The sequence below is a fragment of the Amblyraja radiata genome, chromosome 35, assembly GCF_010909765.2.
Source record: "Amblyraja radiata isolate CabotCenter1 chromosome 35, sAmbRad1.1.pri, whole genome shotgun sequence".
In the NCBI taxonomy this organism is placed as follows: Eukaryota; Metazoa; Chordata; class Chondrichthyes; order Rajiformes; family Rajidae; genus Amblyraja; species Amblyraja radiata.
Window position 1 is genome coordinate 5150977 of NC_045990.1, and position 13814 is coordinate 5164790.

The 13814-nt window shown below is 48.8% G+C and overlaps 2 protein-coding genes across 3 annotated transcripts in view; one reads left to right on the top strand and one right to left on the bottom strand.

The window, feature by feature from the left end:
• ptger1 (prostaglandin E receptor 1) overlaps nucleotides 1-6987 on the top strand; it is a 16981-nt gene extending 9994 nt beyond the window's left edge. Inside the window, exons 2-3 of the mRNA XM_033012265.1 lie at nucleotides 67-943; nucleotides 4695-6987. Of these exons, the coding sequence (XP_032868156.1) occupies nucleotides 92-943; nucleotides 4695-4937 (1095 nt within the window). The 5' untranslated portion in view covers nucleotides 67-91 and the 3' untranslated portion in view covers nucleotides 4938-6987. The remainder of the gene's footprint in view (nucleotides 1-66; nucleotides 944-4694) is intronic.
• A 4178-nt stretch (nucleotides 6988-11165) lies between these two features.
• Nucleotides 11166-13814, bottom strand: part of LOC116966097 (transitional endoplasmic reticulum ATPase-like) — a 33824-nt gene continuing 31175 nt past the window's right edge. For both annotated transcript variants that reach the window (XM_033012263.1, XM_033012264.1), the window contains exon 18: nucleotides 11166-12534. In XM_033012263.1, coding sequence (XP_032868154.1) covers nucleotides 12438-12534 — 97 coding nt within the window. In that variant the 3' untranslated portion in view covers nucleotides 11166-12437. The remainder of the gene's footprint in view (nucleotides 12535-13814) is intronic.

Sequence of the window (13814 nt, forward strand, 5' to 3'; positions counted from 1 at the left end):
AGTGTTGGCGATCCTTGTCCATGGCTCCCGGCCGACCAATAACGCCATCTCTCTCTCTCTCACCAGGTGCATCAATGAGCGGGCGAGGACTATGGAGGTGATGAAAGGTCTCGTGGGTGGAGATGCCAACATGACCACCACGCTCCATCAGGGCCAGATGAAGGCCACTGGTAATGACATGGACAACAGCAGCCTGGCCAACACCAGTTCCTCGCTCGGCGCCCCGGCTCCGTCTGGGTCCATGGCCGTGCCCATCTTCTCCATGACGCTTGGGGCTCTGTCGAACATCATTGCCCTGGTCATCCTAGTCAAGAGCTACACCAGGTTCCGCCGGAGATCCAAGGCCACGTTCCTGCTCTTTGCCAGCAGCCTTGTGGTGACCGACTTTGCCGGGCACGTCATCCCCGGAGCCCTGGTCCTCAGGTTCTACTCCGGGAAGGAGGAGGACAGCGCCAGCCCCACGTGCCAACTGCTGGGAGGGAGCCTGGTCTTCTTTGGCCTGTGCCCGCTCTTCCTGGGCTGCATCATGGCGGTGGAACGTTGCGTTGGCATCACCAGGCCCCTCTTCCACTCGGCGGTGGTCACCTCCACCAGGTCCAAGCTGGTGGTGGGCAGCCTGTGGGTCACGGCGGGCATCGTGGCCACTCTGCCCTTCCTGGGCGCCGGCAGGTACAGCATCCAGGAGTCGAAGACCTGGTGCTTCATCAGTAAAGGACCTCGCTTGAACTGGATGGAGGACGGCTTTGCCTTGCTCTTCTCTTTCCTGGGAGTGACCACTCTTCTCATCTCCCTCATATGTAACACCATCAGCGGCGTGTGGCTGCTCTTGGCTCGCATCAAGAAGAGGAACTGTAACCGCAGAGCAAAGTCACACGACATTGAAATGGTGGTCCAGTTAGTCGGGATCATGGTGGTTTCCTGTGTCTGCTGGAGCCCCCTGCTGGTGAGTGTCACACACGACATATGGTCTACATGAGGCGTTGGCACGTTGGCATCTTCCCCCATGAGCTATCTCATGTAGGAGGCACGGTGGCATCTTCCCCCATGAGCTATCTCATGTCGGAGGCACGGTGGCATCTTCCCCCATGAGCTGTCTCATGTAGGAGGCACGGTGGCATCTTCACCCATGAGCTATCTCATGTCAGAGGCACGGTGGCATCTTCCCCCATGAGCTATCTCATGTAGAAGGCACGGTGGCATCTTCCCCCATGAGCTATCTCATGTAGGAGGCACGGTGGCATCTTCACCCATGAGCTATCTCATGTAGAAGGCACGGTGGCATCTTCACCCATGAGCTATCTCATGTAGAAGGCACGGTGGCATCTTCACCCATGAGCTATCTCATGTAGAAGGCACGGTGGCATCTTCACCCATGAGCTGTCTCATGTAGGAGGCACGGTGGCATCTTCCCCCATGAGCTGTCTCATGTAGGAGGCACGGTGGCATCTTCCCCCATGAGCTGTCTCATGTCGGAGGCACGGTGGCATCTTCCCCCATGAGCTATCTCATGTAGGAGGCACGGTGGCATCTTCCCCCATGGGCTGTCTCATGTAGGAGGCACGGTGGCATCTTCCCCCATGAGCTATCTCATGTAGGAGGCACGGTGGCATCTTCCCCCATGGGCTGTCTCATGTAGGAGGCACGGTGGCATCTTCCCCCATGGGCTGTCTCATGTAGGAGGCACGGTGGCGCATTGGTGGAGTTGCTGCCAGAAACGCAACGAGTCGGTTCGATCCCAACTACGGGTGTCCTCTGTGTGGAGTTAGAAACATAGAAACATAGAAATTAGGTGCAGGAGTAGAGGCCATTCGGCCCTTCGAGCCTGCACCGCCATTCAATATGATCATGGCTGATCATCCAACTCAGTATCCCGTACCTGCCTTCTCTCCATACCATCTGATCCCCTTAGCCACAAGGGCCACATCTAACTCCCTCTTAAATATAGCCAATGAACTGTGGCCTCGACTACCCTCTGTGGCAGAGAGTTCCAGAGATTCACCACTCTCTGTGTGAAAAAAGTTCTTCTTATCTCGGTTTTAAAGGATTTCCCCCTTATCCTTAAGCTGTGACCCCTTGTCCTGGACTTCCCCAACATCGGGTGCAATCTTCCTGCATCTAGCCTGTCCAACCCCTTAAGAATTTTGTAAGTTTCTATAAGATCCCCTCTCAATCTCCTAAATTCTAGAGAGTATAAACCAAGTCTATCCAGTCTTTCTTCATAAGACAGTCCTGACATCCCAGGAATCAGTCTGGTGAACCTTCTCTGCACTCCCTCTATGGCAATAATGTCCTTCCTCAGATTTGGAGACCAAAACTGTACGCAATACTCCAATACTTGCATGTTCTCCCCGTGACCTGCGTGGGTTTTCTCCGGGTGCTCCGGTTTCCTCCCACACTCCAAGGACGTGCTCGGTTTAAACCAGCATCTGCTGTTCCTTCTTACACAGTTGGTTTTCACACTGTATCCCAAACTAAACTAAACTCGGTACACATGACAATAAGCTAAACTAAACTAAAATGTGGTCTAACCAAAGTCCTAAAAGGCTGCATCATATCCTCCCAACTCTTAAACTCGTGTCAATGCCTTGATCAAAGAATCAAGTTGGCAAAATGGGAAGTACAACGGGATCTGGGGGTCCTTGTACATCAGTCTATGAAAGTAAGCATGCAGGTACAGCAGGCAGTGAAGAAAGCATGTTGGCCTTCATAACAAGAGGAATCGAATATAGGAGCAAAGAGGTCCTTCTGCCGTTGTACAGAGCCCTAGTGAGACCACACCTGGAGTATTGTGTGCAGTTTTGGTCCCCTAATTTGAGGAAGGACATTCTTGCTATTGAGGGAGTGCAGCGTAGGTTTACAAGGTTAATTCCCGGGATGGCGGGACTGTCATATGCTGAGAGAATGGAGCGGCTAGGCTTGTACACTCTGGAGTTTGGAAAGATGAGAGGGGATCTCATTGAAACATATAAGATTGTTGAGGGTTTGGACACGCTAGAGGCAGGAAATATGTTCCCGATGTTGGGGGAGTCCAGAACCAGGGGCCACACAGTTTAAGAATAAGGAGTAAGCCATTTGGAACGGAGACGATGAAACACTTTTTCTCACAGAGAGTGGTGAGTCTGTGGAATTCTCTGCCTCAGAGGGCGGTGGAGGCAGGTTCCCTGAATGCTTTCAAGAGAGAGCTAGATAGGGCTCTTAAACATAGCGGAGTCATGGGATATGGGGAGAATTTTATGAGGGGAAACTTTTTCACACAAAGGGTGGTGGGTGTATGGAACGAGCTGCCGGAGGAGGTAGTTGAGGCTGGGACTATCCCAACGTTTAAGAAACATTTAGACAGGTACATGGATAGGACAGATTTGGAGGGATATGGACCAAGGGCAGGCAGGTGGGACTTGTGTAGCTGGGACATGTTGGCCGGTGTGGGCGAGTTGGGCCGAAGGGCCTGTTTCCACACTGTATCACTCTAAGACTGGTAGTTGACAGAGCAGAATGTGTACTGTGTGTACTGTGTGTAGGAGCTGGCTGCGTTTCGCAAACTTCAGAAGTTTGATCTTCCGGACATCCTGAGTTTGCAAGAGTCTCTGGTGAAGGTTTCTGTTTCTGCCTGTCGGATGGGTGAGTGGGAGGGGAACTCTTCTCCTGCCGGCCGTGGTTGATGGGACAGCGGTTTCTGCAATTCATTCAGTGGCTCAGCAAAATAGATCCCAGCTCCCTCGCACCTTGTGTGGACCGACACCGCCCCCTGGTGTGCAGGAAGGAACTGCAGATGCTGGCTTGCACCAAGGATAGGCACATTTCGAGGCAGGACCCACCCATCCTCAGTCTGAAGAGACCCAAGAGATTTAAGAGTCTGAGGGAGGGTCCCGTCCCATTTGGAACGGAGATGAGGAAACACTTTTTCTCACAGAGAGTGGTGAGTCTGTGGAATTCTCTGCCGAAGGGCGGTGGAGGCCGGTTCTCTGGATGCTTTCAAGAGAGAGCTAGATAGGGCTCTTAAAAATAGCAGAGTCAGGGGATATGGGGAGAAGGCAGGAACGGGGTACTGATTGGGGATGATCAGCCATGATCACATTGGATGGTGGTGCTGGCTCGAAGGGCCGAATGGCCTACTCCTGCACCTATTGTCTATTGACCCGAAACATCGCCCATCAATTTTCCCTCCACAGATGCTGCCTAACGTGCTGTGTTACTCAAGCACTTTATGTGAGGCTAATTCACGGGATGTATTCAAGAGAGAGTTAGATATAGCTCTTGGGATAAGGGAATCAAGGGATATGGGGTGAAAGCAGGAACGGGGTACTGATTTTGGATGATCAGCCATGATCATATTGAATGGCAGTGCTGGCTCGAAGGGCCGAATGGCCTACTCTTGCACCTATTGTCTATTGTATTCAAGAGAGAGTTAGATATAGCTCTTAGGGCTAAGGGAATCAAGGGATATGGGGTGAAAGCAGGAACGGGGTACTGATTCTGGATGATCAGCCATGATCATATTGAATGGCGGTGCTGGCTCGAAGGGCCGAATGGCCTACTCATGCACCTATTGTCTATGGTTCTGTGTGTTTTGCTCAATACCAGCATCTGCAGTTCCTTGTGTCTCCATTTCCTTTGCATGTCAGATGGTCTCAGATAGCTTGCGTTCAATTTCTGCGCCTGTTACTAAATATTCCTTCCCTTTCCTTTGACTCCAGGTGTATGTGTCGATTAGTCGGTTCCATAACAGCGGGGAGTATGCTTGGTTAAGCCTACTGGGTGTGAGGATGGCTTCGTGGAACCAGATCTTAGATCCCTGGGTCTACATCCTTCTCCGCCGGGCGGTGCTGAGGAAGATCTACCAGGCGCTGTTTCAAAACATGGACGTCAAGAACAAGCACGACCGGTGGAACAATAGCTCGTTCCAGAGCTCTGAGCGGAGTATGGTCAAAAGGATTTGAGTGGAGAAACTCTGCTCGGCCTTTGTTGTGTGGAAGTCGGCCACTTGGACATGTCATCCAGGTTCCTGGGAAGACCTCGGGAAGATCTCCGACCATCTGGGAAAGGATGGGAGATGGGAATTGGGCGCCGAGGAACATATGAAGGAAAGGGTGACTTTGCTGGTCGTTAGAACAAGTGAGATTCAGTCTCCCCCCCCCTGGACTGGACCGGTCGGGAGCTGAATGAGATCAGAAGGATGTGGCGGATGTGAGGGTTTGGGGTTTAGGGGTAATCGGGTGGAGTCAGGACATTGGACATTTCATTCTTGGACCAGACTGACCCTAGAGGAGGTAGATACAAAACGCTGGAGTAACCCAGCGGGTCTGGCAGCATCTCTGGAGAGAAGGAATGGATGGTATTTCGGGTCAAGACCTCTTCAGACTCTATTTAGTGTCTATCTTCGGAATAAACCAGCATCTGCTGTTCCTTCCTACACTACTCAAGGATGTCCCTCCATCTCTCTCTCAGGTTGTGCCATAGAGAAAGACTCCTCTTGTGTGAACGTGGTCAGGTACGGGAGTGCTGTTCGTGGATTTTTAGAATCAAGTTTATTGAAGAGTCAAAAAGTATCAACCTTAAGATCGACACAAAAAGCTGTCTATCTTCGTTTTAGACTGGGCATCAACAGTTCCTCCCTACGAAGTGTCAACCTGCTGTCTGACCCCACGTTTCCCCTTTACGGAATGGCATGAGTGAGTTAGTGGGTTTGGGATGTGGCAGGGAACTGGAGCGCCCGCTTAGGACCCCCCGCTCCAGGGAAAGTTGGGCGTGAAGGTAGACGTGGGCAAGGGACCTCCAGCACCTCTCCATCCCTGAGCCACTGCCCCCTATCTGTTAATGGCCAAGATAGACGCTGGAGTAACTCAACGGGTCAGGCAGCATCTCTGGAGAGAAGGAATAGGGCCGAGACCCATTTTCAGAGCGAATAGGTGAGGTTTCTAGTTGAGACCCTTCTTCAGACCAACATGAATGACACCAGATCTGCCCTTGTCCCTTCCCGGTGATGCAAGACGCTGGGACTGGAGAAATGTTAGACATTGAGGAGTAGCCCCGTGAACCAGCGGGAGAGAGTTTGGGGGTTAGTGATGAGCTGGAAGTCGGGGAAGATCACATACATCTACCTTGTCGGAAATTGGCCACTGATGACTGGAGATTAACTAGCGGAGAAGCCAGCGTTAGGTCTGGCCATCCTCATAGGTTGCCTTGGCTATAATCTGAATGGGACAGTGTGCAAACGGTTACTTCGTCCCACCGAGTCCGTTCTGACCATCGATCACCAGTTCACACCAGTTCTCCGTTCACATCCACTCCCTGCACAACAGGGGCAATTTTCACAAAGGGCCGATAAACGCACAAACCCGCACGTCTTTGGGATGTGGGAGGAATCCCACTGAGTTTTCCCCAGGCGTTCCAGTTTCCTCCCACACTCCTAAGACGTGCTGGTTTGTGGGTCCATTGGCTGAGCTAAAAATTGTAAAATGTCCCAAAGTGTGTGTTGGATCGTGTTGGTGTGACATCTCCTTCCTAAAGTAACGTTACATGACCAGATGAACTCTATTGTTACAAAACTCCCTGGCAGATAACTTCCACCCTTGTCTTAAGATAGACTTATATTCCTCACAGAAGGAGGGATACAGAAGGAACCACTGTTTAGGAGAAAGCTCTAAGCAAAGATCAAAGATGCGCTCTGTGATCTTTGGGCCCAAGTACGCGATCAGTCGACATGGTGACTTCATCTAGGACTGTTATATCATTGCACTTTATTTTGCAAGTGTAGCACTTAGAAATAAATATTGATATTTGCTGCCATCTCAGCACTGTTTATTCTGTGTAGAGTCGATCCAGGAATGTAATAAGAATTTCATCTGAAAGAATTTCAGAGGTAACAATATTTAAGAATTATTGTATAAAGGTTTTTTAAAAATAAATATATTGTGCCATGTATTTTTGTATTGTGCGCCGTTTAGTCAGTGCTTCGATGTAAATTAATAAAAGTTTTCATCAGAGCAATGTGGTTGGCATTGGACTGCTGTTACTTTCATTCTTGGACACGATCTCCGTTTGCTGATCGACCCTCGTTGCCCTCAGGGAGATGTCTCACTTTGGGAAGATAGACACCAAAAAATGCTGGAGTAACTCAGCGGGTCAGGCAGCATCTCTGGAGAGAAGGAATGGGTGACGTTTCGGGTTGAGACCTATTCACTTATGGAGATTCACTTGTAAGACAGATGCAAAGACAAGTCGCACCCCGGCCACTCCCTCTTCTCCCCTCTCCCAGCGGGCAGGAGGTATAGATAAGTGTGTAAACACACGCCTCCAGATTCAGTTACAGTTTCTTCCCAGCTGTTATCAGGCAACTGAATCAACCTACCACAACCAGAGAGCAGTCCTGAACTACTATCTACCTCTTTGGTGACCCTCGGACTATCCTTGATCGAACTTTACTGGTTTTACCTTGCACTAAATGTTATTCCCTTATCATGTAGCTATACACTGTAAATGGCTCGATTGTAATCATGTGTTGTCTTTCTGCTGACTGGTTAGCACACAACAAAATGCTTTTCACTGTACCATAATAAACGAATTAACCAACCCACTAACTAACTAGCTACTGTTATTCATTCAATTATCAGATGAACCATTTTGCTAATTCTGGGTAGGATATAAAGTGCAGACAGTCTAGCTTGTATTGACTAAGCCCTGCTTCTGGGAAAGCATGTTGATCTGAGAAAATGATTAATTAATAGACTCTCCAGACCGCGGTCAGTCAACTGGGAATGGACACAATGTACCGCCGGTCAGCTGCAGGTTAAATAGAAAATAGGTGCAGGAGTAGGTGCTGGCCCTTCGAGCCAGCACCATCATTCAATATGATCATGCATGGCTGATCATCTAAAATCAGTACCCTGTTCCTGCTTTTCCCCAATATCCCTTGATTCCGTTAGCCCTAAGAGCTAAATCTAACTCTCTTGAAAACATCCAGTGAATTGGCCTCCACTGCCTTCGGTGGCAGAGAATTCCACAGATTCACAACTCTCTGGGTGAAAGTTTTTCTTCATCTCAGTCCAAAATGGCCGACCCCTACTAAACTCAATTCCTCTCGCAATGAATTGGATTTCTTCACTGCCTGCTGTACCTGTATGTTTACTTTCAGTGACTGATGTACAAGCACACACAGGTCTGGTTGCAGCTCCCCTTCTTCTAATCTGACACCATTCCGATAATAATCTGCATTCCTGTTCTTGCCAAGTGGATAACCTCACATTTATCTACATTATACTGCATCTGCCAATGCTTCTGCCCACTCACCCAACCTATCCAAGCCACCGTGCAGCCTCATAGCAGCCTAATCGCAGCTCACACTGCCACCCAGCTTTGTGTCATCCATAAACTTGGAGATGTCACATTTAATTCCCTCGTCTAAATCGTTAATATATATAGTAAATAACTGGGGTTCCAGCACCGAACCTTGCGGCACCCCACTAGTCACTGCCTGCCATCCTGAAAGTGACCCGTTAATTCTTACTCTTTGCTTCCTGTCTGCCAACCAGTTCTCTATCCATGTCAGTACCCTACCCCCAATACCATGTGCTCTAACTTCCCACACTAATCTCTTGTGTGGATTCATCGTACGTTTCATTTTCATCTTGTTTCTATTTTCACATGTGTGTGCGTGTGTATCTGTATGGGTATACGAATATGTGCCTAGGTGTGTAAACATGTGGTTGTGTAAACATGTGTACTCTTGGATGTGTGAACAGTGTGCTTGTGTCTTTACGGATATATGAATGTGTGCCTGCGTATGTAAACATGTGGGTGTGTAAACGTGTGTTTGAGTGTAAACATGTCCCCTTGTATATGTGAACATGTGTGCCTGTATGTGTGTGATTCTTAGAGTAAATGTGTGTGTATATTGTCAAGAAGGAACTGCAGATGCTGGAAAATCGAAGGTAGACAAAAGTGCTGGAGAAACTCAGCGGGTGCAGCAGCATCAATGGAGCGAAGGAAATAGGCAACGTTTCGGGCACGTACACACAAATACATGCAATGGCACACATTCCAACTACGCCCAGCTCTCCCTCAGCCCTCTGGCTCCTCTTTCTTTCACCCCCCCCCCCACCCTGCATCAATCAGAAGGGTTTCGGCCCGAAACATTGCCTATTTCCTTTGCTGGTGAGCATGCCTATTTCCTCTTGCGTAGGACAACTTGTTCTATTTGATCTTACTTGATTGTGCAAGCCGTGTTGATTGGATTCGTCGAAACAGGGCGGAACAAGTGAAGGTTGCAATCTCCCACCCCAGTGAACATGCCTGTGTGTGTATATGTGTGTCTCTGTGTGTAAACATGTGTGCCCTTGTGTTTGTGAACATATGTACATGTGTGTGTGTGTATACCTATGAGTGTATGTGTGTGCCTGTGTTTGCAGGTTCTCCCCATAAACTACGAACCTGTACGTCTTTGGAGTGTGGGAGGAAACCCGGAGCACCCGGAGAAAACCCACGCGGTCACGGGGAGAAGGTACAAACTCCGTACGGACAGCACCCGTAGTCAGGGTCGAGCCCGGGTCTCTGGCGCTGTGAGACAGCAACTCTACCGCTGCGCCACTGTGTAGTGTAACGTACTTTGTTGAAATCACGTCATGTCACTCCTGACAGCTGGAGATGGGCCTCATGTGTAGGTCCCTTTAAGGCCCAGATCCCCAAGTCACAGCTGCTAGGCACAGAGCCAGTAGCTGCAAGGTCTTGCATCAGGTCGAAACAAGACCATCTGATACAGTGCGGTGATACTCAGGGAATTGCGTCAGATCTTGCGAAAAGCTTGCAATAAAAGATCACAATCTTTACGGAGCCATTAGAAGCAGAGCAATAATGTTATTATATTGGCAATAAAAGAAAATTGATTAATTTATAGGCATGTGGTAGTTTGGAAAGTGAGATTTATTCCACACTTCCCCCTGGTGGTTAGGGTGGAACTGCAGCATCGCAGACTCTGACTCCAATCAGTATAACTCCACTAATCCATCTCTTCACCTCTGCCTATCCTTAGCCCCACGTCCCCCTCCCTTTTCATCTGTGCATTAATTGCCTCATACTGTGTTTTGAATTGAATTCTGTCTTTACTTTGTGTACTAGTCATGTCTCTACTATTTATTTCATTCCCCTTACATGTTTTTCCTCTACCTGCTACATTTTTGTAAGGTGTCCTTGAGACTCTTGAAAGGCGCCCATAAATAAAATTTATTATTATTATTAATCGGGACGACAGATGGCACAATGGGCTAAGTGTTCGGCTGGCAACCGGAAGGTAGCCGGTTCGAATCCCGCTTGGAGTGCATACTGTCGTTGTGTCCTTGGGCAAGACACTTCACCCACCTTTGCCTGTGTGTGAATGTGTGTGAGTGATTGGTGGTGGTCGGAGGGGCCGTAGGCGCAGATTGGCAGCCACGCTTCCGTCAGTCTGCCCCAGGGCAGCTGTGGCTACAGAAGTAGCTCACCACCACCGAGTGTGACTGAGGAGTGAATGAATAATGTGATGTAAAGCGCCTTGAGTATTAGAAAGGCGCTATATAAATCCCATCCATTATTATTATTTATTATTAATCCAGCATGTTTGTGATTTAGGTACCGGACTAGCAGGTTTTCCGGACCGGTGGATATTTAGTTTAGTTTAGTTTAGAGATACAGCGTGGAAACAGGCCCTTCAGCCCACCGAGTCCGCGCAGACCAGCAGTTTTGTAGGGGAGGGGTAACCTTTTCACACAGAGGGTGGTGGGTTGTATGGAACGAGCTGCCAGAGGAGGTAGTTGAGGCTGGGACTAGTGTAACGCTTAAGAAACATTTAGACAGGTAAATGGAAAGGACAGGTTTGGAGGGATATGGACTAAACGCAGGCAGGTGGGACTAGTGTAGATGGGACATGTTGGTCAGTGTGGGCAAGTTGGGCTGAAGGGCCTGTTTCCACCCTGTATAACTCTATGACTTGGGGTCAAGGCCCTGTTTCCACCAATCTTTCCACCACCACACACAAGAAGCGACAAGACAGACACCATTGTATGCAGATGCCGAGAAATGTGTTCCTCTATGTGTTCCTCTCTGGCTGGACAATTTCTAATCTTGTGTGTAGACTCCATAAGAAGATGATTATGAATTCTAGATATACAGACACATCCAGGACACACACGCACAGCATGGGTCTACATTGATACTTTAATTTTTTTCCCCTATTGGAAATGGTTGAAAAGCATTAATAATTCAGAACTACACTGCAAAAAGCACCTCGGTAAGATGGAGTCGTCTAGGAACTGCAGATGCTGGAATCTCAAACAAAACACAAAGTGCCGGAGGAACTCAGTGGTTGAGGCATCATCTGTAGAGGGGATCTCAAATCAAATTGTCACCCATCCATTCCCTGCACAGATGGTACCCAGGCCCGCTGAGTTCCTCCATGTTCTGCCCCAGGAAAATGGTCATTTGTTCTTGGAGGTCGTTTGTTCTTAATATTATTGTCAGACATCTAATGTACAGTTCACATGTGGCCATGATGTACAGGGAGCGAGGAGACACACGCATGCACACACACACACACATGCATGAACACACACACGTGCACACAAACATACACACACACATGCGTGCAGACATGCATATGCATACACACAGACACCCAAACAGACAAACATACACACACACATGCGCGCAGACACGCACCCATACAGACACACGCATGCACACACACACACGTGCACATACACATACACACACACACAGGCACCCAAGCAGACAAACATACAGACACACACACAAATGCGCGCACACAGACACACACACACAAACGCACACAGACAGACACACACACACACACGCACACACACACACATGCATGGGCACATACGCAGACATACAAGCAGACAAACATACAGATACACACACACACACACAAATGCGAGCACACAGACACACACACGCATGGGCACATACGCAGACATACAAGCAGACAAACATACACAGATAAACACACACACACAAATGCGCGCACACAGACACACACACAAACGCACAGACACACACACACACACATGCATGGGCACATACGCAGACATACAAGCAGACAAACATACACAGATACACACACACACACACAGGCATGCGTGCACACACAGACACACACACACACACATGCGGGCACATACACACGCACATACACACAGGACATGGGGTGAGTGCTGTACAAAGTGCTGATCGGTGAACTCACACCGGCCCCTAATCAAAGGCAGACGGTGGGAGTGGACAGTGGGCATCTGGCCAGAGGACCCGACATGAAGCAACACTTGGTGTCCAGACCATCGCAGATAATGCTCATCTTTCCTGCAAGCTTGGTGGCCATGGCAATGGGGTTTAGGGGGGGGGGGGGTCAGTCTGCTCCAGATCCTAGCCGGCGACCTTGACCTCTGACCAGTTCCTCAGTTGTAGAGGTCATCATCTCCTTCCTCGCGATACAGGTTCCCTCCGCTGCCTCCATCGCCCCCCTGGCCAGCTGACTGGCTGTTGGACGGAAACCTGGAAGAGGGAAAGCAAACTGATGCTCGTGACCTTCAGGGACATTTACGTTTCAGTTTAGTTTATTGTCTCGTGTACCGAGGTACAGTGAAAAGCTTTTGCTGCGTGCTAACCAGTCAGCAGAAAGACAATGCATGATTACAATCGAGCCGTCCACAGTGTACAGATACATGATAAGGGAATAACGTTTAACCATATAACAATTTCAGCACGGAAACAGGCCATCTCGACCCTTCTAGTCCGTGCCGAACACATAATCTCCCCTAGTCCCATATACCTGCGCTCAGACCATAACCCTCCATTCCTTTCCCATCCATATAACTATCCAATTTATTTTTAAATGATAAAAACGAACCTGCCTCCACCACCTTCACTGGAAGCTCATTCCACACAGCTACCACTCTCTGAGTTAAGAAGTTCCCCCTCATGTTACCCCTAAACTTCAATCCCTTAATTCTCAAGTCATGTCCCCTTGTTTGAATCTTCCCTACTCTCAGTGGGAAAAGCTTATCCACATCAACTCTGTCTATCCCTCTCATCATTTTAAAAACCTCTATCAAGTCCCCCCTTAACCTTCTGCGCTCCAAAGAATAAAGCCCTAACTTGTTCAACCTTTCTCTGTAACTTAGTTTAGTGCAAGATAAAGCCAGCAAAGTCCGATCAAGGATAGTCCGAGAATGGACAGATCTGAGAGGGGTTTAAAGCCCGTGTCCCACTTTCCCGAGTTCCTCACGAATTCTCCCGAGTTTTTCCCTTGATTCAAACTCAGAGAATTACGATAATAGCCAGCCGTAGGTACTCGGGGCTATTTTTTTAACTTGCGGAAATTTTTCATCTGGGTGGAAAAAACGTCCCGACTTACCTGATGCCCCGAGTACCTACGGCTGCATGACGAGCCGCTACGAAACATCTACGGATTCGCTACCGACATTCCCTGAGTTTGAATCAAGGGGAAATCTCGGGAGAATTTGTGAATTACCTCGTACAGTGGGACATTCCCTTGAGAAATGTTACTGCAGGAGTAGAGATTTAAGAGTGGGGAGTGATTGTAATATGTGACTGTAGATCTGGTTCCATGGCTAGCGCGTAAATAGTCGCCTGGCTGGGCGGCATCTTGGAAGAGTCAATGGAGAGGACATCCATGCCTTAACACCAGAGCACCAGCTTCCTCCCAACAGCCATCAAGCTCTTGAACACTAAACTCTAACTGAACTATGAACTCTCTTGGTTGCCCGAAGGATTTGGGGCTTTATGCTCTGGTATTGTTTCTTTTTTAATAC